Consider the following 26,675-nt stretch of genomic DNA (forward strand, 5'->3'; position numbering starts at 1 on the left):
GGTTATCCCTGGTTCTGGAGCTGAGAGAGGAGGCTGGAGAGCAGGCCCCAGACTTTCGGGGTGCTATGCAGTCCCCATTGCTCCCCATGTATTGTCTGTGCTAGGCTGTGGTGCTGGTTTGCTGGTCTGGGCTCCCAGAAGGCTACACACTGCTGTATGTCGAGAGCCACTGGAATCCCAAAGCCTGGCAGCGCGCTCTTTCTGGTGCCCTTGAACTCCAAGCGGAGACGCTGAGGCTGCTGGCCCCGGAGACGCTGAGGCTGCTGGCCCCGGTGATGAAGGTTTTCCTAGACTTGATCCCTTCTCAGAGAGGTTCCAGCTACAAATGCTGGTCACCTTAGTGGCCTCAGCTGCATGGCACCAATGCCAGCCCAGTTGCTATCCTGGCCTGCCTACACCAGAACATGAGGGTTCCAGGCTGTGCTGGGGAGGAAGCTGGTACAACCCAGGACCCATGAGCGCCTCAAGTGATAGTGCTGCATTTGGGAGACTCTGCTTCCCGGGGCAGAAGATATCTGAGCCAGGCCCCTGAATCCAACATCCCAGGGACCCCAGACAGGCCCTGAACAGGGACAATTGCATCTCACTCCCTGTGGGTTTTAATTCTGTTGGCATACGAATATCAACAACATTTTACTTTTTAAAAGATAATCCTACTTGGGAGTGCTTGAATGGTCCCTCCGTCCCTGGAGACCTTGGAGCAAGAACAAAGTCCCTTTTCCATACAACAGCAAGATGCATCACTTGCTCCAGGGTTTGATAGGTCAGAGAAGTCATGTAGGCTCAGAGATGTTCCTATGAACTCCAGATGTGACCCAGAGTGCACATCTGCCTGGCAAGAGGCCTCTTCAGGATGGGGCAGTGAAAATCAGATGCCAGGTAGAAGGTCCTAGGGTACCTCCTAGCATGGTGGTTCTTAACCTGTGGGTCACAATCCCTTTGGAAGTCACATGACCCTCTCACAGGGGTCACATATCAGCTATCCTGTATATCAGATATTTACATTACTATTCATCACAGCAACAAAGTCGTAAAGGGTCACAGCATTAGGAAGGTTGAGAACCACTGACCTAGTACATCTGCCCAGTGTCTACCTGGACAGGGTCTGCACAGGGGCCTGTGGATTGTGGCCTCCTGGTAAGGAACCGAGATGGTCCTGCCCTGATACTGCCATTATGACCCCATCACAGACTCCCACTAACCAAGAGGGGCATCTCCTGGCCGTTTGGCAGAATAATTTTTGCTCGTTTCCCTGGCCCTGGGTCACAGAGCTAGTCGATGGCAGAGCTGGAACCAACCCAGATCTGAGTGTCCCTGGTTCCATATGTCCCCAGGCAAGAGCACAGAGGGTAGAAATGACCTTGACCACCTCCCGTAGCCTGCCCTGCTGCCCTGGCCAGTCCTGGGTCCCGTGGTCTCCTCTACATCTCCAGAGAGGACCAGGGAGAAGGGTCTCCCACGGTTCGGTGGTGGGGCTGGTGGAATAAGAGGACAAGGTGGCCAGCCAGGCCCCCCTAAAGCACCAGGCTGAAGATTCTCCAAGCCCCAGTGTGACTGAGCAGAGACCAAGGGTCTTAGCAGTCCCTTGCATATCTTGAGGTTCCCTGTGGAAATCCTCTGGTTGCCTGAGGTGAATAGTGAACTGGGCCTGGAGTATCCTGTGCTTGGCTGCCTGTGTCCTGTTCTCTCCTGCATGAAGCAGAGTGGGGTGAGGAAGATTTCTCCTCTGAATGGGCTTGTCCTCAGTAGGACTCAGGTTATAGCAGCTTTCCAGGCAAGAGTCTTGGGGCAGTTGGGAGGACATCTATCCAGTGAGGACTGTGTGAGTGAGGTTTATACAGTGGGACCTGCTATCCAAGTACCAGGGTCTCTGCAGAGACACGGAGCCCAGACAGAGTGTACGCCCGGGGCTGCTCTGCAGCCCACCCTGTTTGGCTGAAGAAGGCAGCGATCTTGAATGTGGGCCAGCAGTCTGGATGTGCTGAAGGGTCGGGTTGGGGCTCTAGTCCCTGGGGCATCACTTATAGGATGGGGGCCCACTTTTGTGGCTGCTGGGGGATAGACACAAGGAGGGTGGACCCCAGACCTGGTGATCCCAAGCATGGTCCTGAGCCTTCAATAGATCTCGTGTTGAAGCCCTGTCCCTACCAGTCCCTCAGAACTCCTAGGGTACTGCTGAGCCCATCCCCCATGCCACAACTCCAGCAGCTTCCCAGGGTTTAGCAGGACAGGAAGTGACTCTAGTTCGCAGGAATGCTTGGCTATCATTTCCAGACCCTTGAGGGTGGGCTTTGGGGACCCAGGTGGTGAGGCACCACTGTGGCTGTCATTTTCCGGGAAGCCCCCTCCCTAGAGTCCTGCCTAAGCCTGCAGCTGGCCTTTGGTGTGGAGCCAGGCTGCTCCTCCAGAGGCCCAGGCCTCTGCTGGAGAAATCTCTCTGCCAGATGTTGCTCTCTCTGCAGGCGGGAGGCCAGTATGAGGTAATGGGAAAGATTAACCCATCCAGAACCATAGCCCCCAGCCACCGTGTTTATAGCCAGCCATGCTAGTTAGCAAGCAGGCAGAGAGGGTCCCTTGAGGAGCGGCGAGGGCCCAAGGATCCTTTGTACAAGGATGTCCCCGAGTGTTCTTGGGACATTGGAGCTCACAGCAGCCCCCGTGGATGACTCTGCTCGGTATGGGTCTGCCACCCACGGCACCCAGCTCCTGCCTTGCACATGGGTATTTCTGAAGTATCTCTGGATCAAGGGTCCCCACTTTTCAGAGCCCTTGCCCCCACCCCCAAGGTCAGGCCCACTGCCCAATCTGCGCCCTGAGAGAAGGGAGTCATTGTCCTCTGGGTGGATGTTGGAAACTTGGAGGAAACTAAAGGGTTGCAAGAGGCCTTGGGGTACAAAACGAGATGTGGCCAGTTCTGCCCCCCGACTTCTGGCCTAGATTGCCACCATCAGCAAGCACAGAGTGACTATGGCACTCTCCTATGGCCTGTGCGGCTGCCCTGGCTGGCTGTATCCCCAGGGCTCTGCTATCTCCACAGAGAGGGAGCAGGGGCTTTGTGTGGATTGGGTGGTGAGGCCGGGGATGGTGTGTGTGTGTGTGTGTGTGTGTGTGTGTGTGTGTACCAGATTAGAGCAGAAAGCTCTGCCTGCAGCTCCCAAGATGCCTGCCCTCTGAATGCTTTTCTGTGTGTTCAAGCACTAGCTCCAGCTGGCGTGGAGGGTCTTAGCAAAGTGTCTGTTTCCTGCCTCTGCCCAGGGGAAGCTTCTACATGTCCTCAGAGTCAGGGGTCATGCTCCCAGGATGGCGCTTTGGCAGTGGGGACTCCAAGTCTAGAGACAAGATTTCCACAGGGATCTGTGGCGACACCCATGGGCTGCAGCCTGTGGCGTGGGTCAGCTGCTTTTCTGGGAGAAGTCTCTTCCTCCTCAGGGGAAGAGGAATGTAAGTGTGACATGAATTCTCAGGCTTCATTGCCAGTCGGGGTTCCCAGAATATCCACCCTCAGATTTGTGGGTTTGGGGATAGTCCCAAACAGCCTTGGCGCCCCTCAGGCCAAGTTGCCAGCATCAATGCCACCATGTATCCTTGAGCTCCTAGCCAAGCCTCTCTGGAAAGGGAGGCTTGGGATTCCCCACTTACCCTCAGCTGCCTGGCTCTGTCTTGCCAGTCACTTGGGGCATCATGCACACAACTCATGTTAGTTCTGTAGTGTCTCTTTCAAATGACGGCACACAGCCAGAGCTCCTTTGTCTGCTCCTCACCAGAAAAGAAAATTGTCAGTTTTCAGACAACAGAACAAAAATAAATTAGGTTCAAGTACAGCCTCGGGGCCAAATAAGTTGGAGTCACTGAGCCCAGTGGGGGGTTGTAGGGGACCAATGGAGGGATCTGCCTTCATGGAACAATCACTTGGGTACCATGGGCATTGTCTACAACAGCGAGCTGCCTATCTGCCTCATGATGAGAGACCACCCCCGTGCAAATCAGGCCCCATCTAGCTGGCTCTGTAGGAGGACCCCAGACCTTTCCATTTATGTTCCCTGTAGGACCCTGGTGACACCCCGTACTCCAGTGCCCACCCAGCTCAGTCTCATGGCCTTAGGGCTATTGTACATCTTTTGGCTTATCCAATAGCCCACCATCTCTTGCTGTACCTGTTACTGATGTTTTTGTTTTTGTTGTTATTATAAGGTTGTGGAGCCCACTCAGACTCACGTGCTGATATGATTTTACACCCCATCTCTAGGGGACATTCCTGGCTGTGAATGTGCATGTCACTTGGGTCGATGCTACCAAGTTACCCTGCCCACTTAGCATACCCTGAGAAGGACAATATTGTCCCCACATTGGTGCCAGAGATGGGGACCAACAGCTGTGTATAATATCTCCAACCTGATATTAGAGTGCTGGTCTTTATTTCCTCCCCATGAGCAGATCAATGTCTCCCCAGCATATAATTATGATGCTCCTCCCCAGAGCACCACCTTCCCAGTCTGGTCATCAGTGAGAGGTTCTTGTTAGCTAGTAAGTAGGAAGTGGGTGCTGAGGGCCCACAGCTCAAATGATGGTCATCCCTGGCAGTGGCTCCAGGAAAGATTACAATTCTGATTGATGGCTCTGGAACCCCAGACAGCTAACATTGCCCGGCCCCAGGAGTAAATTTCGCCAGGAGTGCTCCCTGCCCAGGTGACTCACTTGGCATTTGGTAAGCTGGAACTGAGAGACAGGAGCCACCCTGCCCACGGTGTACCTCGGGCATGCAGCCCAGTCTGGCCCCAGCTAGATCATAGGGCCCTGTGTACCAGCGCTGCAGGGATGTGGGCTCCCCAGAATGGAGGAGAATCGTTGTCCACGCTGAGGTGCAGGACAGGGGAACAGGGGAGTCCCCTGTGTGGGGCCTGTGGGTGGGGCCACATGCCTGCCAGGCATCCCTGCTAGTTCCAACATCCACAGTGAGGCGCCATGGAAACAGAGTGTAGCTCATGGAAAACATTATTTTCTTTGATGAATCATGTTCTAAGTTGGGAGGAAAGTTCACTAGACAGTTGAGGCAGTAAAGGGAACAATGCTGTCTTTGTTCAGCCGATGTGAAAAGGGTTTGGGTCTTTGGTGTTGGCAATAAAGCCATCTCTCCAGAGTCCACACCCTGGGAAAGACTGGAGACATTCCGGAAATCCCAAAGACCCCAAAGTGGGCTCTTCAAACACTGGGCAACCCCATCCTTTGGCTTCCACACCTGTCCTCCTGGACTCCCTGTCACTGTACTCTCTGAAGGCATGTGGCCTTTTTCTGTGGCTGGAAAATCCCAGATATCTCTTCTTCCGGCCTTGCCTGGTGGTACAGGATGGACAGACTCCCATCCAGTTAAGATGGGAAAATGCCTAGGCCATCTGTGAAGACGCTGGGCATTAGCACCCTTTGAGGAATGGGGTCAAGCAGTTGGAGTCGGTGCAGCAGGCAGCCAGTAGTCCTTGACTGTGACATAAACCCTCAGGTCAGGGAACACTGTTCCACACTTGTCCTCTGCCCCAAAGCTTGTAGCCTTGTGACCCCTTTTCTAACCAGTTCTGGCAGGTGGAGCCATGGAGGGCACCAGTTCACGTCTGAGCTGTCCTGGGAGGGCAAGGAGGTGACCACGAAGCTGTCCATAGGACCAGGGATCAGCAGAATCCCAAGCTTGGACCTATCTCCTTGGGCCATACATCAACCACATGCCTCAGTTGGACAAACAGGATGAGCCCTCCCCAATTCTGTCAGAATGGGAAACTACAAGGCATGGGCTGAAACCTTGGCACCAGTGTTTGAGGTTGTGAATATGCCATTAAAACCAGAAACTTGGTGTGGGACCAGAGAGCCCAGCCCTCCACTCAAGGGGACTCTATACCTGAGCTACAATACCCACCCAGCCACAGGGCACTGGGGATTAGTATTACAGCCTTCAGGTCTCACAGCAAAAGCCCCTTATCCTTGGTCCTACATAGCTGGCCAAGTGGCCACCAGACTACAAAGAGTATGACTGAGAGGTCCCTGAGCCACCAGAGTTCCAGAAGGCCCTGGTCAGAGGGCCACATGTTCTGGACTCTGAACTAACACAGGCCAGTGCTGCCGCTGCTGGGTGACATGGGTGATAGCCTGATCTGTACAACAGAGTGTGTTGTGGGGGTTCCTTGCTGTCTACAACTGTGGGCAGGTACTGAGAGACTGCAAGAGCTACAAGGAACTCAGACTGGCATGGCAGTCACCAACTGAGACCACAGATTATAGGGCTCTCCTTCACAGATAGCCCTCTCTGAAGGCTATGGGGCTCGGGAACAGTGGGGCCTAGTCAGTGGGTCACTACCAGGGCACGCTGGCTCAAGATCAGACCAGGGGCTTCCCAGGCTCCTCTTATCTGTACTCCTTCTCCCTGAAGACCTCACTACCTCTTCATGAAGCCCTTGGGTCACAGCCTGTCCCCTCCTGGTAGGAGATGCCATGTACATATGTATGTATGCCTGGGCAGGCAGGCACCACAGAGGCAGGGACCTGCCACCCATCGTGCGTCACATGAAACCACTGCAGTTCTTAGAGCAAAAGCACATAGGGGTTTTCATCTTTTAGTTTTCTAAAATGTTTTTTTTGCAACTACAAATAGACCATATATTTGAAAACAAATCTCTTGCTTTGGAGTATGTTATAGTGAGTATAGTTTTAAGGACATTTGTTTTAAGTCAGACCCGAGATCATGCCCATGGTGGTGCCCTTGTGACATTTGGGGCTGCATACACTGAGCAGGATTTGAGTGCCGTTAAACACCCCTATCTTCCCCAAAAGCAAGCTTTTAAAAAAAGTTTAGTTTTTGTCTTCCTCAAAGAGCTGGTTCAGACCCTTTGAAAAGAGGCCACGTGTTGCTGGGGCTGGTCACCTGCAGGCAGAGGGGGCGCTGTTGCTCCACGGAGAAAAGTGGCTCCCCATTCCTTCCTGGCCACGCCCAAGACTTCAGAGCCTCGCTCCAGAGCCACCTCAGGGTTGACAAAGGCAATGTCAGTGGGTCACTTCTTAGGTGTGTAAAAAGCCTGACACCCCATCCCCATCACAAGGGAGCCGGGAATAGGAAAGAGCCCCTCAGGCATCCTATCTGTGGCCCCCCTCCCCCTTCAGGCCTGACCCTTCTGCTTAGCAGCCTTGTGCCCACAGGTCCCCCTGCTGCCCACTTAACTCACTGACCCCCAACCATGCTGCCTGGGTGCTTGAGACTTGACAAAGCCTCTGGAACTTGGTTTGGAACTTCAGATCCAGGGCTCACCTGGCCCTGAGTGCCCCAGGGACTATACTCCAGTCTGCAAGGGAATAGAGGACCTCAGGTCACAGGGAGAGAGTCATGGGCTTGCTGCTGCTCTGTCCTTTTTGGGGACACACACACACACACACACACACACACACACACACACACACACACACACACACAGGTGGATTTAGGCATCTACTTACACAGGGCTGAGTCTCAGGGCCCTTGGTACCCCACGCTTTCCCAGCCCCAATCTTCCCAGGACTGCTCCATAGGGCAGTTCTCTCCCAGCACTAAAGGCCCGGCTGGCTCAGGAGCACACTGCCGAGGAGAGACACCCCCAAATGTGACCTGCAGCCTGGCAAAGATTTGAGTCGGGGGGTCAGTAGCAAGGAGCTTGGCCAGAGATGATCTGAGAAGACTCAACAGGGGCCTAAAGGGATCTTGGGGTGTGGGGAGACAGCGGAACACAGAGACAAGGAGGCAGAGAAAGGATGGAGGGAGAGACTGTAGGAATGAAGGAACAGTGTTGTGGTTGGGGGCGGAGTGCTGTGGAGCTGAAATAGTGGCAGCGGGGGCGGGGGGGGGGACCAGGTGGCTGGGATTCTCCAGGACTAGCTGTGTATTCTCTCCATCACAGCTCTCCTGTCTGTCCACAGAGACAACCTGAAGAGAGGAAAAGCAGGTGTCCTGGGGTTGTTGGGGGTCTGGGGAGGGGGTGCGTGGTGAGCGTGTATGCCTGGGCTGAGGACTGCAGAGCACTAGCCCCCCCTCCTACACCCCCTCCCCTGTCTCCACCGTATGAAGCCAATGACTCAGCACCAGGCTAGCTATAAAAGGACAATTAAAGCCATTTGAAGGGTCTGCTCTGAATTCCTTGGTTAGAACATCCCCCCGCCAAGTCACAGCTGGCGGCACCACTGGGCTGCACTTCCCGTCTTGAGGCTTCTTCTGCAGTATCATCCACCCATCCTGGGAAACACCGGCTAAGTGAAGCAGGGCTGGCGGTCCAGTACCCGCCACTGGCATGTAACTTGCTGAGGGGTCAGCACTGGTACCCTATGTTTCCCTGGCCACCCTTTATTTATTGTCCCAAGACCCGCCAGGCCTGCTTGGCAGTGCGTGGCTTCAAATCCAACCAAGAGACCTCTGTGGCTGTCCCCATGTGATGCTGAGCATCTGCTATCACTGCTACGCACGACAGACCTCTGGTCTCTCTGGCTCAGGAGAGCACATTCCTGAGAGTCCAGCATGGGGATCAGCATGACTGTCCGTGTATCTGTCCATGTGTCCACCAGGGTATCCATCGACACAGCCACACCAGGCCCTGGCTGGAAGGGTTTGAGCTGTCTTTACTGCTCGGTATCCCTGTTCTGTTCCCCAAATGTCAGCACCCTGACATGAGGGTCACCACCCTATGGAGGAAACAGCTCAGCTTGTGGAGACTCCAAAGCCCAAATAAGAAAGCTGTATGTAGAGTATGAGGCCACAGCCCAAAGCCACAGCCTGAAGCTATGGGGTGAGGGCGGGAGGGTGGGGGGTACATGAGTTTAGTGTCAGTAAGACCATGTGTCCACCACGGTGACACATTCTGTAGGTCAGACGTGAAAACTAAGGATGCAGTCTCATGGAGTCCTGGGATCAAGCGTCACTGCTGTTTTCTTCAAAGAACTTTTTACTATTAGTGATGTTACTATTTGTAATCAAGCTTTGTGTTATTACAACTACACCACTCTTCTGGAATCTTCTCTGGGCAAGGATGGCTCTGGCTTTATCTGGAGCCCTCTCCTCCAGGGACTTTATCAGTGTACACACACACGGGGGTGGGGGGGGGCTCTTACACAAACACATCCATCCATATGGTTGTTGCCGACAACTTCGTTTTCCCATAGTCAAGATCAAAATACCTTTGGCAAACAAGTCTTTAAACTGGAGAGGCAGCTGTAGGAACATCTCCAGCGCCCGAGAAAGCAGCGTTTGTGGAAGTTAGCTCTCACACCAGTAAACTGGGCTGGTCAGTCCCACAGGCGGTGTTTGGAATGAAACTGCCAGAAATATTTCCTGAAACTTCTTTGGGGATCACATATTTCGTACACACTTCATTTCATTCTTTATTACACGGGGCGGTCGACTACGAGCGAGCAGCCGTCCCGCACACTGTGGCAATTGGAATCCCACAGCCCAGGAGTGTCTCAGACCATAGTCCGCCAGAGGAGAGGGGCTTTTTCTCCTCAGGGTTCCGGAGCCCCGATGCTGTGACTCACTCAGCTCGGAGGCCCTCCCCCTCCCCTCCCCCTCCTCTCCCCCTCCTCTCCCGGCGCCTCCCTCCCTCCATCCCTCCCTCCACCCTCTCGCCAGCCCTGGGCTCTAACTGCAGCAAGCAGAGACAGCTTCTTCCTCTCCCATCACCAGCGCCCACCCTGACCCTGGCCCACACTTGATGGTGACCTGCAGGCCAGCCAGAAACATGAGGCTGGCCCACACTCTGCTGCCCCTGCTGCTACAGGCCTGCTGGGTGGCCGCACAGGACATCCAGGACTCCAAAGCTATTGCCTTCCAAGGTAGGTGAACTGGTGGTGCTGAGTAGCTGTATTTAGCTGCCCGAAGGCCTGGAAGGAGATAGACTCAATGCCCACCCTCTCCCCCGACCTGGGTACTGTCCCTGGTCCTCTTTCATCTTAATCCCGTGGAGAGCCACCAAGAAGGGGCCTTGTCCCTTGTCCAAGCTTGCATTCCACCCAGTTCCCATCTCGAAGTAGCGGAACACTCAGCTCCCAGCCGCAAGGCCCTGGAGTCCTGTCACCTCTCGCTAGGGAGGTGACTAGGCTGGGAAACTCCAGGGGGACCTACCAGCGAGGGGAGCCTGTGGCCACCACTCCCGGTCCGTTTTCTGTCCCGAGTGGATGACTGTCGGGGAGACCCAGAACTGCTATTCTCTCTTTGATAGCCAGTATAGGTGACCTGTCCCTTCACACCTCAGCATGAGGTCATGGCTTTGAGTCGAACCTGAGACCATAATGAGAAATAATCCAGTTCTCCCAGGCAGCCCCTGCCCTTTACAACTGGCCAAGGCCACTCTAACTGAGCGAGGCTCTGTTGAAGGGACAGGGCACCCTGGGTGTCACTCAGACCCTGCTGGGTGTCACTCAGACCCTGCTGGGTGTTGCCTACAAGGCAGGTGATGGGGTGGGCCTCCATCACCTGCCCAGAGCTCTGTTGCTGAGATTGGATGGTACCTCAGGGAGCCCCTGGCCCAAATGGGGATATGTGAAGGGGCCTGGTACTCCCAGCGGGACTCAGGGCATGGCTAAGTGACCTTATGGGACCTTCCCTGGCTCAGACTGCCCTGTGGATCTATTCTTCGTGCTGGATACCTCGGAAAGTGTGGCCTTGAGGCTGAAACCCTACGGGGCCCTGGTGGACAAGGTGAAATCCTTCACCAAGCGCTTTATCGACAACCTGAGAGACAGGTAGTGTGAGCTTGCCTTGGCCTGTCTTGGGCCTCGGGAGGGGGTGGACCTGCCTGCAGAGCTGAGCCTTAGCTTCCCACTTCAGAAGCCGCGGCCCAGAACTCCGTCCTGTGTAAATGCAGCTGGGGGGTGGGGGGGGGCAGGTGTGCAGGGGATGCAGGAGTACGTGTGAGATGGAACAATGGGGAGGAGCCATCTTGCCAGCAGGACTGAGGAGACAATACTGAGTGTAGAGATGTGGAGTCTCCGTACTCCAAACACAGGCAGGAGTTTGGGGAGTCAGCCAGGCACGTAGCTATGCCTGATGCCTAGAGTCCTGCATGCAGCGGGACCCCACCTGGTCCACACGGCCATCAGAGTTTCTGCCCAAGTCCTGGGCCAAACATCCCAGCATCCTCGACACAGGCGGGGAGGAGGGGAGTATGGGACATGGCACACTTCATTCACTGCCTCCTCAACGGGGCACTGAGAACGGAGGGTGTGGCTGGGGGCAGGTCCCGAGGAAGGGCGTAGGTAGTGAGCCTCCTCCCCGATCAAGGTTCCTGCACAGTGGTCAGTCAGTGTGAGGACAGGAACTCAGCCAATCCAAGCCTCCACCCTACTAACCACCCAGCCAGGGCCCAGGTCCTGCCCATAGAAACGTGGCCCCCGGAAGACCGGAGTGAACCATCCACCCCCAGGGCTGCCCACATCAGGGACTTTGGAGATCAAAAACCTGAACTTAGAGAGAATGTCTCTGGGGCCGTAGGAAGGAAAAGGGGGGTCCAAATGCAGAAGGCAGTGAGGTGTCCTCAGTCCCTTTACTCAGTTTCTGTGTCTCAGGATCCCACGCGTGATATGGGTGGAATTACGTTTTACTACAGAGGCGGTGGTCACCCTGTCTCCTGAAAAACCACATGGGCCACCATAGCAGACCTCTGAGAGCTGTGTGGTAGGGTGGTACCGAGCAGGGCAGAGGCAACTTGGACCCACTTCAGAAATCCCCATGTCCTGTTTAGAACTGGCCTGTGCCTGCCTCTCTCCTCACCTAGCCCTCTGCAGTACATGGGGGTCCGTGACCCCAGCGGGGGGTCATGTTTACAGCTCAGTCGAGACTCAGGTTAGTTTGTCCAGCTAGGCCTACTGTGTGGCTCCAGGACAGGGACCGCCTGTCCTGTCTGTCATAGGCCCCTGAGCCACCTGCCCATCTGTGAGATGGGGACGCGGCACCCTCGCGTGGGACAGCAAGCCCCTTCATGAAGGTCAGGGTGAAGCTCCCCTCAACCTCCTCCCACCTACGACTCACAGGTACTACCGCTGTGACCGCAACTTGGTTTGGAATGCGGGTGCGCTGCACTACAGTGACGAGGTGGAGATCATCCAAGGGCTCACGCGCATGCCCAGTGGCCGCGACGAGCTCAAGGCCAACGTGGATGCGATCAAGTACTTCGGCAAGGGCACCTACACGGACTGCGCCATTAAGAAGGGGCTGGAGGAGCTGCTCATAGGGTGAGTGGTGCAGGGCCATTCTCAAAGTCTGACCCTATCAGCCAGGACAGTCTCAGGCGACTCCAGACACAGGCCTTCTCAATCCGTGGGCTACGGGGCCTCCCTGACCAGTTTTTCATGGCCAGGTGAACTTCCGCCAGGCTGCCTGTCACCCATCGGGCGCTGAAGTGACTGGGGTCTAGAGACTCTACCTCAGGGGGCAGTGTGCCTATAGCCACAAACCTTTCCACCTCGCCAGAGAGCAGGGGCCATACCCCAGTCTCCACCCACCCACGTGTCTATCCACTGTCTCAACTGGCGAACTAAATGGCCCTGGTCACCCCCCAGAGAAAGCGGCAACAGAGACAGAGAAGCAGATAGTGACCGAGAGAGAGAGAGATGGAGAGAGAAGCCAGTTACTGCTACGGCAACACAGCCCTGGAACCTCCCAACCCAAATTCTTCAGCAGTGGACAGAATGGCTTCCATTTCACTTCCTATTGTGTGTGGGTCTGAGGCCCTTTCCTCATATGGCTAGATGCCTTCCCATAAGGACCCAGGCATTGAGCTGATGGGTGACAGGTGGCTATGACCCTGCTCCTTCCCAGGACGCCCCATGACCAGTAGGGTAGGCACAAGCTACACATCTACCCAGCCTCCCACGGCATCAGCTGCCCAGTGCAGCCAGCTCAGGGGAGAGACCCCTGCCCCTCACCACTCCTCCCTTCTGTGGCTTCATTGAGATACCCCAGCACTGTGAGGCTGCAGGGCTGAGCCCCATTCCAAGGCCCATTTAGCCCTTCCACGTCAACACCAATGCATGATGACGTTGCACGGGATGGGTGAGACCCTATCTCCTATCTGTAGCTGTATGAGATGAGAAGACCAGTGTCTGGATTGGGGGCATGGCTTAAAGCATGGCCGCCATGTGCAATCCACAGAATAAACTTGAAGGTGGATGTTCTAGAATGCACGTGGTGTGGCTTCCAGCATGTGGAAAAGCCCTGGTGTCTGTGTGGCCCCCTATCCCACTCTGACCCCTTCCTCAGAGAGGCCCATTGCACTGTTTCGGGTGAAACAATTCGAGGCTATCTGTGAGTCCCTCTGCCTCTTACATCAACTGCCTTTCACAGGACCCCTCCCCCCCAGTAGCCCAGGGTCACCCCTGGCTCTCTTGTTCTCAGAGGTTTGGGGTCCAAGGCACCTTGAGATCATGCCCACTTAGAGTGCAAACAGCGGCCCGGTGTCTTTCCTGGAAGTGTGCATCTCAAAGATGTGGACATGCAACAAGACCTGATACTTTATAATTACAATCAATGGTGAATCCTGGTCCCTGGGTGACAAGGGGACAGCATGTCCAGAGCTGCCTCAGGTCCTTCTCCTGGACCTCTGGCCACCAGCTCTGAGGGTCTCAGCTCTGGTTCCCAGGTTCCGAGCCCTGGAACGGGGCCTCATGCTACCCACCTCTCCAGGGGCTCCCACCTGAAGGAGAACAAGTACCTGATCGTGGTGACGGATGGGCACCCTCTAGAGGGCTACAAGGAACCGTGTGGGGGCCTGGAAGACGCAGTGAATGAGGCCAAACACCTGGGCATCAAAGTCTTCTCTGTGGCCATCACACCTGACCACCTAGTAAGACCCCACCTCCTTTTACGCCCTCAATGCACAAGATGGAGGGCCTCTGGGCTCCTGCCATCTGGGTCCCTAAGCTACTGGCGTCCTCTTTTCTGCTATTGTTTGGGTTTCAAGGCCTCCCATCTCTGGGCCCCTGGTGTGACCTCTGGGGTAGAGACATCCCAGTAGATAGTCCTAGCCCTTCAAAGGGCTGACCCCACCCCACTGAGGAGCTTGGGTATTCCTGTACTGGCTCTGCCATCACTACCCAGTTCACAGTGGTGCACAGACTTTTGGAGGTAGTTCATTCTCTCCTCCTCCATGTGCCCAGGAGCCACGTCTAAGCATCATCGCCACAGACCACACATACCGGCGCAATTTCACAGCCGCTGACTGGGGGCATAGCCGCGATGCAGAAGAGACCATCAGCCAGACTATTGACACCATTGTGGACATGATTGTGAGCACTGGCTTCTTCGGGCTGGGGGAAGGAGGGCTTGTGCCCAGAGGAGAGAGTAACTCACCCTTTGATTTCCATTTCAGAAAAATAATGTGGAGCAAGTGGTAAGTGCTTCCCCTTGAACTACGAGTCAGGGCCTGAGTCTTGCACAAGTCCCAGCTCTGGCAGTGAGCCCCACTGTTGGAGTGAGTGTCCCGAAGCCCTTTCTTGTCCGTGTTGGGGCACCCATCCGCTGCTTTTGGATTCTGACTGATCTCCTATCCCTTTCTTCCACAGTGCTGTACCTTTGAGTGCCAGGTAAGTGTGGCCCACCTTCCCTGCTGGCCCCTTGACCCTTGTCTAGGGTCTGGGGATGAATAGGGTCTCTCTTGTTTCTTTCAGGCTGCCAGAGGACCTCCTGGGCCCCGAGGTGACCCTGGCTATGAGGTGAGTGGCTGAAATTGCTTTGCTTCTATTAAGATGGAGCCACTGGTGCACGCCTTTAATCCCAGCACTTGGGAGGCAGAGCCAGGCTGATCTCTGTGAGGCCAGCCTGGTCTGCAGAGCGAGATCCAGGACAGGCACCAAAACTACACAGAGAAACCCTGTCTTGGAAAAAAAAAAAAAAAGATGGAACCACTGGAAGCCATAGCTCTGTGCCCACCTCCCTGGGAACCTTGTACACCCAACATTGACTGGGCAGGTGCCTTTGTCCGGGGAGAAAGTCGAGGCATGCACTTAATGTGGGTTTGGGGTGTGGGAGTTGGGGTTGCAGAGCCTTCCCCTTGTGATCCAGAAGGCTTCCTTTGGGCTCAAGGGTCAGTTCGGCATCCGCTTGATTCTTGAAATCAAAGGGCCTTCTGGTGGAGCTGGGAATGAAACTGGGGATCCAGACCCTACTGTGGCTCACATGGGACAAATCTGAACACCATGGGAGATGCTGAGGTCAGGTCTAGGGTGGTTCTCCTGCCACGTAGCCATCATTCACAGAGCTGAGCTATGGCCCCCTCAGGGAGTGACCATGCTGGGTCCTCCTGTCCCTCTGGGCCTGGAGCTGCACACCAGCTCAGCCTTGAGAACTTGTGGGCAGAGGCACAGCTCTAGGCCCAAGTCCAGCCAGGGTGACACAGCATGAGGAACCGGGGGAGGACTCCCAGAACCCAGGCCAGAAGAACTCTGGAGCCTGGATGGAATCGCTCTGAAGACCCTTTTCATGCCCAAGGGGTCTTGCCCAGCTTTCCAGAACAGATGGTCATGGCTCCTGACCTTGTCTTCCTGAGCTCATCTCCTCTGCCTTCCAGGGGGAACGAGGAAAACCTGGTCTTCCCGGAGAGAAGGGAGAAGCGGGAGACCCTGTGAGTATGGGTTACTGTCTGCGTGAGGATGGGGACAAATGCTGAGAAGCCTGAGGCTGGGGATCCGAGCCTTAGAAACTTCCAGAACAGCAGCTCTGAGCACAGAGATCACACAGCCTGTCCTCTGTTGGGAGAAGAGAGGCTGCCCCAGGTGTCAAGCCAACAAGTCCCAGGACCTCTGCTTTGGGCCATGATCAGTCTCCTGGCAATTCCCCTTCTTATCTAGCCCTCCTCAGGGTGACCTGGCTCCCCTCCCTCTTCTCTGGGGTACTGTGTCCCCCATCTCCTCCCTCCGAGTGTCCTGGGTTTCCTCCTGGAGCTCGCCATGAGATCTTGGAAGATCCTCCAGGGAGCTCACAGCAGGTCACTCGAGGATCCTATGTGGGTCTTTCTGCAGTGAGAGGTGAGGTGGGCTGAGTGGGACCTTCCCCTGCTATCCAGGGACGTCTGACCATCTCTTGTTCTGTTCCAGGGAAGACCCGGGGATCTTGGACCAGTCGGGTACCAGGGTATGAAGGTATGTGTCCTGAATGCCCAGTGACCTCTCTTGGGTGGAATGGATCAGGGTTTGGCGGCAAGGTGCAAACTGGTCTGTACAATAACGTATCCCTTCTTCTTCTGTTTCGTTCATAGGGAGAAAAAGGGAGCCGCGGAGAGAAGGTGAGTGAGGGCCAGCTTCAGAGTTGTCCCTCTGGGTATGGAGCGTTATCTTGACTGATGACCGTCACAGGGAGATAACTAGTGTTTCTGTCAGGGGGAGCATGGGGGAATGCCTCAGGGGGAATGCAGCTGGTCTCCTGAGCTCTGCTGCCACCTCAGGCCACCTGGATCAGAGAGGACTGGAGATGGAAAATGTCACTTTGCCTCAGTGGGCAGTTCCCGGAGAGCCTCCGAATGCAGGCCCTGTCCTCTTCCCTACCCATTCTGTCCTGTGTCCCCGATCGCCATAATCCTTGCTCTCTTGGGTCGATGGGATGGTGTTGCATTCACAGTGGGCCCACCACACTGCACACGCCTCACCCCCACCTAATGGGAGAATGGAGGTGTAGTGGGGGCTGTCCTCTGCCCCAGCGAGGGGATTACCTCTCATCCTCTTCTTCCTGTTTCCACAGGGCTCCAGAGGACCCAAAGGCTACAAGGTGAGTATGGCTGGGTCAAGGAAATAAATGTTCGTGGGCCAGTGCAAGTGACATCTGCCCTTTGTCTAACCATCCTTTGTCTCCGCGTCTCACAGGGTGAGAAAGGCAAGCGTGGCATTGACGGGGTGGACGGCATGAAGGTAATCATGAGGCACGGGGGCTAAGAGGGTGGGGTAGGCTGTCTAAGAAGGAAGGTGGACATAGCCAGGGGGTGCCCCAAGTGCGCAGGTGCAGTTCCCATGGTGGGCCTTCCTGGGAAACTTGGAAGTGAGAGTCAGGTGATATTTCCTGCCCAGACCCAGGTCGTAGTAAACGTCAAGTGACTCACTTAAGTTCAGAGGGCTCCTGACTTTCCTGGGAGGGGCTTGGATGGACAGAGCTCAAGTCTCCGCTCAACCATTCCAATCTTGATGTTTCCTTCTCCCAGGGGGAAACGGGGTTCCCAGGACTACCAGGCTGCAAGGGCTCACCAGGATTCGACGTAAGTCACTTCCTCTCCCCCCTATATTTTGGAATCGTGGGTTCTTGGGGGATTTGGTTCAACTCTTGCTGTACTGACTCTGCCCAGTGAATGAGCTGTATGTGAATTCATTTGATTTGTTTGCTCAGTCTGCGGATGGCGCTTATCTGGGGCCCATGGGGGCCTTGGCTAGCTGTGACCTGCATTTCCATCTTCCCACCAGGGCATTCAAGGACCCCCAGGTCCTAAGGGGGATGCTGGTGCCTTTGGCCTGAAGGGAGAAAAGGTAGGTGACAGGCAGTCCCAGAGAATGGGGATTTCAACATCCACTAAGGTTCAGGTCAAGCCTTCCTCCTGGGACCCACAGTGTGAGGGACAAGCCTGGCTCTGAGAAGGGCAGCCATGAAACCTCAACAGGCAGACTCAACTTTGCCATTAACCATCGAGATCAAGTCTGAACCTGAGGAGTTTTAAGGCTGAGATGGTCCAGGGTGCACTATGCAGATGTGGGCGAATTGTGAGGACCTTGGGAGATCAGAACTCTTTCTAGAGTTGGCTGGGGTGACCTGAGGTTTGGGTAAGAGAGTGTAGTCACTGGATGCAGGCCCTGATGTGGCTTCCAGTGTCTGAGACCATGAACCAAGCATCCATGACCTCTCTGATCTCTCCCAGGGTGCAGCTGGAGCAGACGGTGAGCCTGGGAGACCAGGGAGCTCAGGGCCACCTGGAGATGAGGTGAGATGATGCGACATATGAGGGGGTGGGATGAGCCTCATGGACACTGGACACTGGGGCGTGTGGTCATTCTCAACTTGTCCTCCCCCAGGGTGATCCGGGAGAGCCTGGTCCCCCCGGAGAGAAAGGAGAGGCCGGTGACGAGGTAGACACCCCATCCTTGTCCATCCCCACTTGCGGGCTGAGTGCAGGCTTGTGCACAGACTAACATACGCTATTTCTCCTTGCCCTAGGGGAACGCTGGCCCAGATGGTCCCCCTGGAGAGAGGGTGAGTCAGCTGAATGGTACCACACTCCTGTCCTCACCATCAACAGGAAAGGCTTGTGCAGCCTGGCCTGGGCCTGACCACTGTAGGTCCTTAGTACTTCTGTCTGCAGGCCTTGGCTAGGCGGGAAGCCAGACCCTAGCCATTCTAGAATTCACCTTGTGTGTGGCCTTGGGTCACTTGGCAGTCTATGGAGGCAGGCGGCCTGAAGAACACAGAGGCCTACCTCTGGAACAATCTGGCAACAAAGACAACTGGGGAAATCACTGGGCCTGGCCTTCAAGCTCCCGGGTCTGGCCTTCAAGCTCCCACCCTTCCCAGCTTTGGATCTCAGGTAGCCTCATGTCTGCTCTTCTCCACACAGGGTGGCCCTGGTGAAAGAGGACCCCGGGGGACCCCTGGTGTGAGAGGCCCAAGGGGAGACCCGGTGAGTCATGCCTTGGGGCTGTCTAGGGGACACACTGAGGCTGGAGTTGAACGTAGATTTACAGAGCCAGCTATACAGCCTTATTGGTGTCTAGATGTCAACCCTCCAGCCTTCCTATGGAGGGCTGGAACTGCCCAGGGCTCTGCACATCCAAGGTAGGGCATCAGTCCATATCCCATCAGAGGCTTGCTCGTTGGTGGGCCCAACCAGAGGAGGAGAATCTAGAGTCAGCCTTGGTCTACAGTTTTGAGTTCAGCAGGCTCTTTCACCCCTCACCAGAGTGCCTCAATTGCTGGCCACCGAGATAGCCTGCTACTCCTAGAGCACATTGCTGGTGGCCGTGTGGCCTCTACCTTTGCACTCATGGGCTCATTTCTCCCCAGGGTGAAGCTGGACCACAAGGTGACCAAGGAAGAGAAGGCCCTGTCGGCATCCCTGGAGATTCGGTAGGAAGCCTAACGTATAGCAGGGAACTGTGATGCCTCGCAGCTTGTAGGCTCACACATCGCTCAGTACTAAGCTAAGTGCTTCATTCGGGTCTTCTGAACGAAGTGCTCCCTGTGGGTCAGCATGGGGGACCTCCTAGAGGCGTGTGTTCCTGCAGACACCTAATGTCTACACTCAGAGCTAGCCTGGGTTCAGCTGGGTATGGATGGATAGATGTCAGTGCTCAACACGAGGCCAAGGGATGTCCTGGAGGCTGTGGGACATGGTCACTTGTAGACTCCATGCCACCCTAGATCTCTGGCCTTGAGCTGTTATGTTTACAGGGCCTGGTAGTGTGGGAGTGAGGGGTAATAGAGACCGGGCCACACAGGGAGGGAGACTTTGGCCATGAGACCAGAAGTGAGTCCCTAGGCCGTGGGGTGGATGGAGATGAGCTCTTTGAGTCCTTGGGAGGCATGAGTATGAGACTGGATAGAGGTGAGTTTGGGAGAATTAACACACAAGAGGTTCTATAATCTAAGGCTGTGGGTAAGATCTTCCAGAGCTCATGTTCAGGGAGCCAGGGCCGGTACAGCCAGGCTCAACCCAGAGACACTGGGCCTTCAGCTCTCCAGACCAGGTACGGTCTCCAGAGCCATCAGGAGGGAACTAGGTAGACAGGTCAGACATCATGCCTGTGTCTGTCATTGTCCTTGTTTGTGTCCATGTGGTCAGAAGTCTGGTAAGGAAGGGGCTGAAGACTTGGTGACAGAGACTGCTTACAGAGGTACTGCCAGGGGTAGAGGTCCCTCCCAGTACAGCCATTGAGGGCTTGTGGACAAAAGGAAGACAGCCACATAGCCTGGGACCTAAAGAGAAGGCGCCATCATGGATAGTGGAGAGGAGGGACCAGCAGGGAGCCCACCCTGACCACACCGCATGCTGGCCACTGGCCCCACCTGTCATGAGGCCCCGAGGGTCCTCCACCCCTGTGTCCAGGGCCCTAGATGACAGTGGTGGAGCCCACTTTCTCCGTATGAGATAGAACCCCATGGTCTGGGACTCTCAGTTCTCAGGGAAAGAAGACAAGTGTGGCCTGGGGACAGTGAGCTGAGTTCTCATGGTTCTTAATCCCCCAGGGTGAGGCTGGCCCCATTGGACCTAAAGGATACCGAGGTGATGAGGGTCCCCCAGGCCCTGAGGTAAGTACATATCCACTGCGCTGCTATTCACCTAGGAGGCCAGCCCTGAGGGTCACCCTGAGGATGACCCTAGTCCTGTAGCATCTCCCATACCCCCATCCCATCTTTCTGAACCTGGTCTTCCCTCTCTTGCCCTGGGAGAGACTGGGTCCCAGGGGGCCATAGTGTGCCACAAACTCACATTGTCTATGACCTGGCTATTACCTGTTCCTCTCCTTTAGGGTCTCAGAGGAGCTCCAGGACCTGCTGGACCCCCTGGAGACCCGGGACTGATGGGTGAAAGGGTGAGCATTTGGGAGAACGGCCCTACTGAGCTACTGCTGGGTCACCAGAGACTCAGCAGCTGGGATTTGCCTTACTCAGCCCCTTGGGGAAGTCTGGGGGCATCCACAGTCAGCTCTCAAGGATGAGGATGCCTCGGGCAAGACCCTCTTGCTTAAAAGTTCAATCCAGGGCAGACCTGGGGAGGAGTTTTTCCCTGGCTGGGGACACAGCTGTCCTGGACTTCCCCCAGGCATCTAGCCGCCATCTCACATTATGACGGCAGCTCTATCCATTCTCAGGGTGAAGATGGTCCACCAGGAAATGGCACAGAAGGTTTCCCCGGCTTTCCTGTGAGTGCTATAGGCCCCTACGTACCTACCGAGACCCACTTGGTATCCCTCTGGCCACCCAGGCACCTGCTGGATGAGATAGACCAGAGCCATCAGCTAGTCCAGGCGTTTGGGCCTGGGCCTGGGCCAGCCCTGGGCCTATCCACCTGTGGTTCTCACTTGGCTGTCATCAGCCCCTGCCTCACTGGATCCTGGTATAACTATCCTATCTTCCTTCACAGGGATATCCAGGCAACAGAGGCCCCCCTGGTTTAAATGTGAGTATCGCCACAATGTCTCTGTCGGGCCATAGATGTGTGTTCACACTGCACACATGCACCTGCATGGGCCTGCACAATCAACACACCATGAGCACTTTCCCACATGACATCAGGCAGCATGCACATGCACTTATAAGTGACTCTGGGGTTAACATCACTGACTGCTTCAAGGACACTCCATCCATGTCTCACATTCATCTTCTCTGCCTTCTCTACATCCCAGATCCCACTAACCCATGTGTTTTGTCTCCCGCAGGGCACAAAGGGCTACCCTGGCCTCAAGGGGGATGAGGGTGAAGTTGGAGACCCGGGAGATGATGTAAGTGGGGTGCGGGGCAGTCTTTCAAGAGTGTGAACCCTGCAGGCTTTGCTCGCTGGAATGGAGGAGCAGGGGAGGCTGGAGATGTACTCTGAGGAGCCAGAGCAGCTGGGCCAGAGTGAGGGCAACTGGTACCCACGGCTGCTGCTCCTGCTGACCCCAGGCCATTTCCTTCCAGAACAATGATGTTTCACCTCGTGGGGCCAAAGGGGCAAAGGGGTACCGAGGCCCAGAAGGACCCCAGGTAGGTGATGTGGCTGCAGGGGTTATGGGTGGATGTGAGACAGGGCCATATACAGCAATTAGAGGCGGAAACCAAAAGACTCACGGGACCAAACTTGCCCAAAGGGCAACTGGAGATGCTGAGGTCCCTAGAAGACATATAGTTTAGGAATCCTTGGGCACAAACGCCCCATTTACAGTTGTTGTCTGCTCTTGCCCTGACAGGGACCTCCAGGACATGTGGGACCACCTGGGCCAGATGTAAGTAGGGTGTCTGCAAATGAGATCTGGGGGCTGCCCACTGTGGCCATGAATCTTGATGGGGGCATTAGTGAAACCTGGAGCTCCCAAACATTGTTCACAGATGGGGGCATCTGGGACAGGATGCCTGAAGCCTTGCACTCAGACCGCAGGCATGTGTGACTACCATGGGATATGGGATGACTATAGGGGACATGGGACAGCTGAGGGAGACAAACATGGCCATTGGGGACACATGACAGCTATGTGTTGGTAACTGCACCATATCTTACATTCTTGGTGAGCGTTAATCCGGGAACACTCTTGTCTGTAAGAAGTCCCTGCACAGATCCAACTCCCCGGGGTTTCTCAGTGACCACAGGGGATGCCTCAGCCTAAGCCACATTAATATTTTCACCTCTTTCCTCAGGAGTGCGAGATTTTGGATATCATCATGAAAATGTGCTGTGAGTATCTGGAACTTAGGGTAACTTTCTTAATGAGCCAGCAAGTTCCTGACAGCCACAGGGCCCAGCATTCTGCTCCAGAAGGGTCTCCGAGAGTGGGAGGCACAGCCAGGCAGGGCCTAGGCACTACTGAGATTGGCAGGTCCCCTACACGGGAGAACCAGGGCTGGGCTCCACATGCTCTGAGATTTCAGGGACCCTGACATGCTGAGGGTCTGGTCAGAGCTAGGTGAAGCTAGGCAGAGCAGGACAGGGCACTTTGTGGTGTGGAACTGTTCTATTTAGTGTTCTTTCTCCTCTCTCCTCAGCCTGCTGTGGTGAGTGCTGCCTCTCCACTCCTGGGAGTTCCTGTGCAGTGTTAAGTGGACCCATACTGACTCTGCAGTGGGCTACCAAAGCAGCAGCCATGCATTCATCCCCCTTGCTCTCTCACCCATATGCCTTCCCAGTGAAAAGTACCCTGGGGTCATGCAGGCCCAGGACACTGCTATTCCCTGTCCTTTCTCCCTAACATTTTGAGGAACCATCAACAGGCTGGAGCAGGAACCTGACCTCCAGGCCTGTCTTATTCACTCTTCCACAGGATGAGAGTGAGGATGAAGGGCCAGGGTAGCAACTGTTGGGTCTGGTCAATGAAGGCCAACCTGGCAAGCCAAGCTCCCAAGGGGACATGGATCCATAATCCACAATGTGGGGTGGGACCATGGGGTACCGAGGGAAGCCTGTAGAAGGGCATTAAGGGCTGGCCCATCCCACCTCCTAGAGTGCACATGCGGCCCCATTGACATCCTCTTCGTGCTGGACAGCTCTGAGAGCATTGGCCTACAGAACTTTGAGATTGCCAAGGACTTCATCATCAAGGTCATTGACCGGCTGAGCAAGGATGAGCTGGTCAAGGTGAGTACAAGCCAACATGGGACCACAGCCAACAGAGAGCTGAACCCCTCCACCTTGGCTTCCTGACTCACCATTGTATACATTGATTTGTATATTCATTGAGCTGGTCGGAGCCTGCAACAAAGCCAAACACACCTTTAATGTCCACAGAAGCTATATGTATGCATTTCCACCATGCGGCACAGAGAATCTTGACAGTGGGTCCAGAGCTCATCCTTTAATGACAGAACCTAGGAGGGCTATGTACAGAGCCTTGGGGACCTGTGGGAGTAGTTATAGAAGGCCCTCGGTGAATGAGCATGCAGGGGTCTCAGGCCTCATGGCAGAGGCCCTTGGCAGCCTGGGATTCTAGGCCATAGGGGTGTTAGACTCCAGATCTGATGGTATCTTTCCTACAGTTTGAGCCAGGGCAGTCACATGCAGGCGTGGTACAGTACAGCCACAACCAGATGCAAGAGCACGTGGACATGCGGAGCCCCAACGTCCGCAACGCCCAGGACTTCAAAGAGTGAGAGGATTCCCCAGATCACTGCCCTATCCCTGGTCCTATAGTGGGCCTGGCCCAACCAGGAGCCTGACTCTGGCTTTGACCCTGGCCTATCTGTCTTCTTGTGCAGAGCCGTGAAGAAGCTGCAGTGGATGGCTGGCGGCACATTCACAGGAGAAGCGCTGCAGTACACCCGGGACCGGCTGCTTCCACCCACCCAGAACAACCGAATCGCTCTGGTCATCACAGATGGGCGCTCTGACACTCAACGGGACACAACACCCCTCAGCGTGCTTTGTGGCCCAGACATTCAGGTGGGCGGCTGCACAACCCCACAGTGACTGGACAGGGCCTCCAGAAAACATGGGGGCTGCTCTCCAGGGAAGAAGTACAGAGTCAGGCTGACCCATGCGACCCGTCCTCCGCAGGTAGTTTCCGTGGGCATCAAGGATGTGTTTGGCTTTGTCGCGGGCTCCGACCAACTCAACGTCATTTCCTGCCAAGGCCTATTGTCACAAGGCCGGCCCGGTATCTCCCTGGTGAAGGAGAACTATGCAGAACTTCTAGACGACGGCTTTCTGAAGAACATCACAGCCCAGATCTGCATAGGTGCGTGCTGGGGATCAAAGGGCTGGGTGGGCAGTGCCAGGGCCTGTCTTAGACGTGTCCCCTCAGCTTTCTGGGACTGTTTGGGCTAGGAACAGCCCCCTCAGAATGCACCTGACACTGTCACCTCAAGAAAGACTGTGACTAGGCTGTGTGGCCCTGTCCAGGGGGACCTCTGGCCCAGCAGAGCAACTTGAGGGCAGGTGTTCTTGTGCCCACATGCATGGGCCAAGGTCTCCACCCCAACGCCACGGGTACATTGTATGTCAGCCTCGCGTCGGTCTGACTCCATGATGTGGACAACTTGGTCAAGGGATGCAGTTTGTGCCAGATGCACGATGGGTAGTTGGTCAGCCGCATGGTACAGGGCCTGACCTGCAAACCACCTCTCCTCCTCTGAGACTCAGAGGGTCATGGAGGCATGGCATTCACGTCACCCGATTTCTTTTTCCAGATAAGAAGTGTCCGGATTATACCTGCCCAAGTGAGTACAATGATGGGGAAGGACGGGGTGGGAAAGGCCCCATAGTGCTCTGGGTTCTCTCCTTTGGGGCTCGGCAGCTCTGAGAATCTGGGTGCTCTCTGGCCAGCCCATTTCAGTCCATCCAATCTCAGGCCACTATCTCTACCCCACAGTCACATTCTCCTCCCCGGCTGACATCACCATCCTGCTAGATGGCTCAGCCAGTGTCGGCAGCCACAACTTCGAAACCACCAAGGTCTTCGCCAAGCGCCTAGCTGAGCGCTTCCTGTCAGCAGGCAGGACGGATCCCTCCCAGGATGTGCGGGTAGCTGTGGTGCAGTACAGTGGCCTAGGCCAGCAACAGCCAGGGCGGGCAGCTCTTCAGTTCTTGCAGAACTACACAGTGCTGGCCAGCTCTGTGGACAGCATGGATTTCATCAATGACGCCACAGACGTCAATGATGCCCTGGGCTATGTAACTCGTTTCTACCGGGAAGCCTCATCGGGTGCCACCAAGAAGAGAATCCTGTTGTTTTCAGATGGCAACTCACAGGGGGCCACAGCGGAGGCCATTGAGAAGGCTGTGCAGGAGGCCCAGCGTGCAGGCATTGAGATCTTTGTGGTGGTGGTGGGACCCCAGGTGAATGAGCCCCACATCCGTGTGCTCGTCACTGGCAAGACCGCGGAGTATGATGTGGCCTTTGGTGAGCGCCACCTATTCCGTGTACCAAACTACCAGGCCCTGCTTCGTGGCGTATTCTACCAGACAGTCTCCAGGAAGGTGGCACTGGGCTAGAGGGCCACACACGTGGCAGTGCGCATGGGGACACACTCTGACCGGCCTTCCTGCCCTTCCCACCACTGACCAAACAGGAGTAGGAAATGTGACCCAAATGTTCCTGACCAGCTGGTCAGTTCCACTGTCTTAGAGGGAAAGCTGAGATGCACACTGTTGGCTTTGTATGATGTCCTCCGTGGCTCACCCAAGTGCCTGTCTATATTCCCCCCTCGATTTGTCCTTGCTGACCTCCCTCCACATCTGGGCTGCACGCAGCCACCTTGTCTTCCTCCTCGCTGCCCCTAACCATTTCCACACCATCCCCGCAGCTTCTGTCTGTGTCGAGTCTTCCACACTCAGAGTGAAGCAAACCCTCGCGGGAGCCCAGCTTGCCGGGTTACGGCTTTTAGGAGAATTGAGATCAAGAGCATTTTCAAACACAAACGTGGAGGAGACCGCTCCTCTTCATCAGGTGCTTGTCAGTGACCGACGTGGACCTTGGTCCTGGCCCTTAAGAGCGGCTCAGCGTGAGCAGCCGGAGACGCTGGCCCCCGCCTCTTGTCCTTGCGCTCTGAGAGCAAAGGTGCTACCTGCAAGGGCCTCCTATGCAGAGAGGCTTAGCCTGGACAGCTCACACTCGGGCGTTCTGTCAGAACCAGTCCAGAGCTCCTGTTCCTCAAACTGGTGACTTGTCCTCCCTTTTGAAGACTTCCTTTAGTTAGTTTTGTCATGGTCCCCCATGCTCCCCTCATCTGGCCCAAGCCAGCTGTCTCTGCTAATAAAGGTTTCCATTTTTCTCGGGGCCTCTTCCCTTTATCCACACACACACACTACCCATCACTCCTGGAAAGAGAAGTCAACGCCAGCCAGACCACGGGGCCGAGGAGACGCTGCCCTGGCCCGTGGACACAGCCCATTTGTTTCTGAGAGGAAGAACCCAGGGGCACAAAGGCCTTCCCACACCAGGGAGCTGGAGTGCTGAGGGACATACCACCCTGCAGTGCACACTCAGAAGACACAAGGGCCTGATGGGCTTGTCCAAACAGATAACTCCAG

At 55.5% G+C, this 26,675-nt stretch overlaps 1 protein-coding gene across 1 annotated transcript; it reads left to right on the forward strand.

Moving 5' to 3' along the window:
• Positions 1-9,401: 9,401 nt before the first annotated feature.
• On the forward strand, positions 9,402-26,415 carry Col6a1 (collagen type VI alpha 1 chain). Its single transcript, XM_052744617.1, has 35 exons — positions 9,402-9,828; positions 10,608-10,737; positions 12,025-12,225; positions 13,676-13,835; positions 14,149-14,277; positions 14,361-14,381; positions 14,554-14,574; positions 14,659-14,703; positions 15,558-15,611; positions 16,084-16,128; positions 16,245-16,271; positions 16,724-16,750; positions 16,846-16,890; positions 17,178-17,231; positions 17,434-17,496; positions 17,883-17,945; positions 18,037-18,090; positions 18,179-18,214; positions 18,576-18,638; positions 19,022-19,084; positions 20,204-20,266; positions 20,488-20,550; positions 20,830-20,880; positions 21,102-21,137; positions 21,397-21,459; positions 21,638-21,703; positions 21,907-21,942; positions 22,352-22,388; positions 22,697-22,705; positions 23,152-23,285; positions 23,684-23,793; positions 23,903-24,086; positions 24,201-24,381; positions 24,833-24,862; positions 25,015-26,415. The coding sequence occupies exons 1-35, from the start codon at positions 9,708-9,710 to the stop codon at positions 25,635-25,637; spliced, it is 3,108 nt and encodes a 1,035-aa protein (XP_052600577.1). The 5' UTR covers positions 9,402-9,707; the 3' UTR covers positions 25,638-26,415.
• The last annotated feature ends 260 nt before the right edge of the window (positions 26,416-26,675 follow it).

This window comes from Peromyscus californicus, unplaced genomic scaffold (genome assembly GCF_007827085.1).
Source record: "Peromyscus californicus insignis strain IS unplaced genomic scaffold, ASM782708v3 Scaffold_19__1_contigs__length_69161282, whole genome shotgun sequence".
Classification (NCBI taxonomy): Eukaryota; Metazoa; Chordata; class Mammalia; order Rodentia; family Cricetidae; genus Peromyscus; species Peromyscus californicus.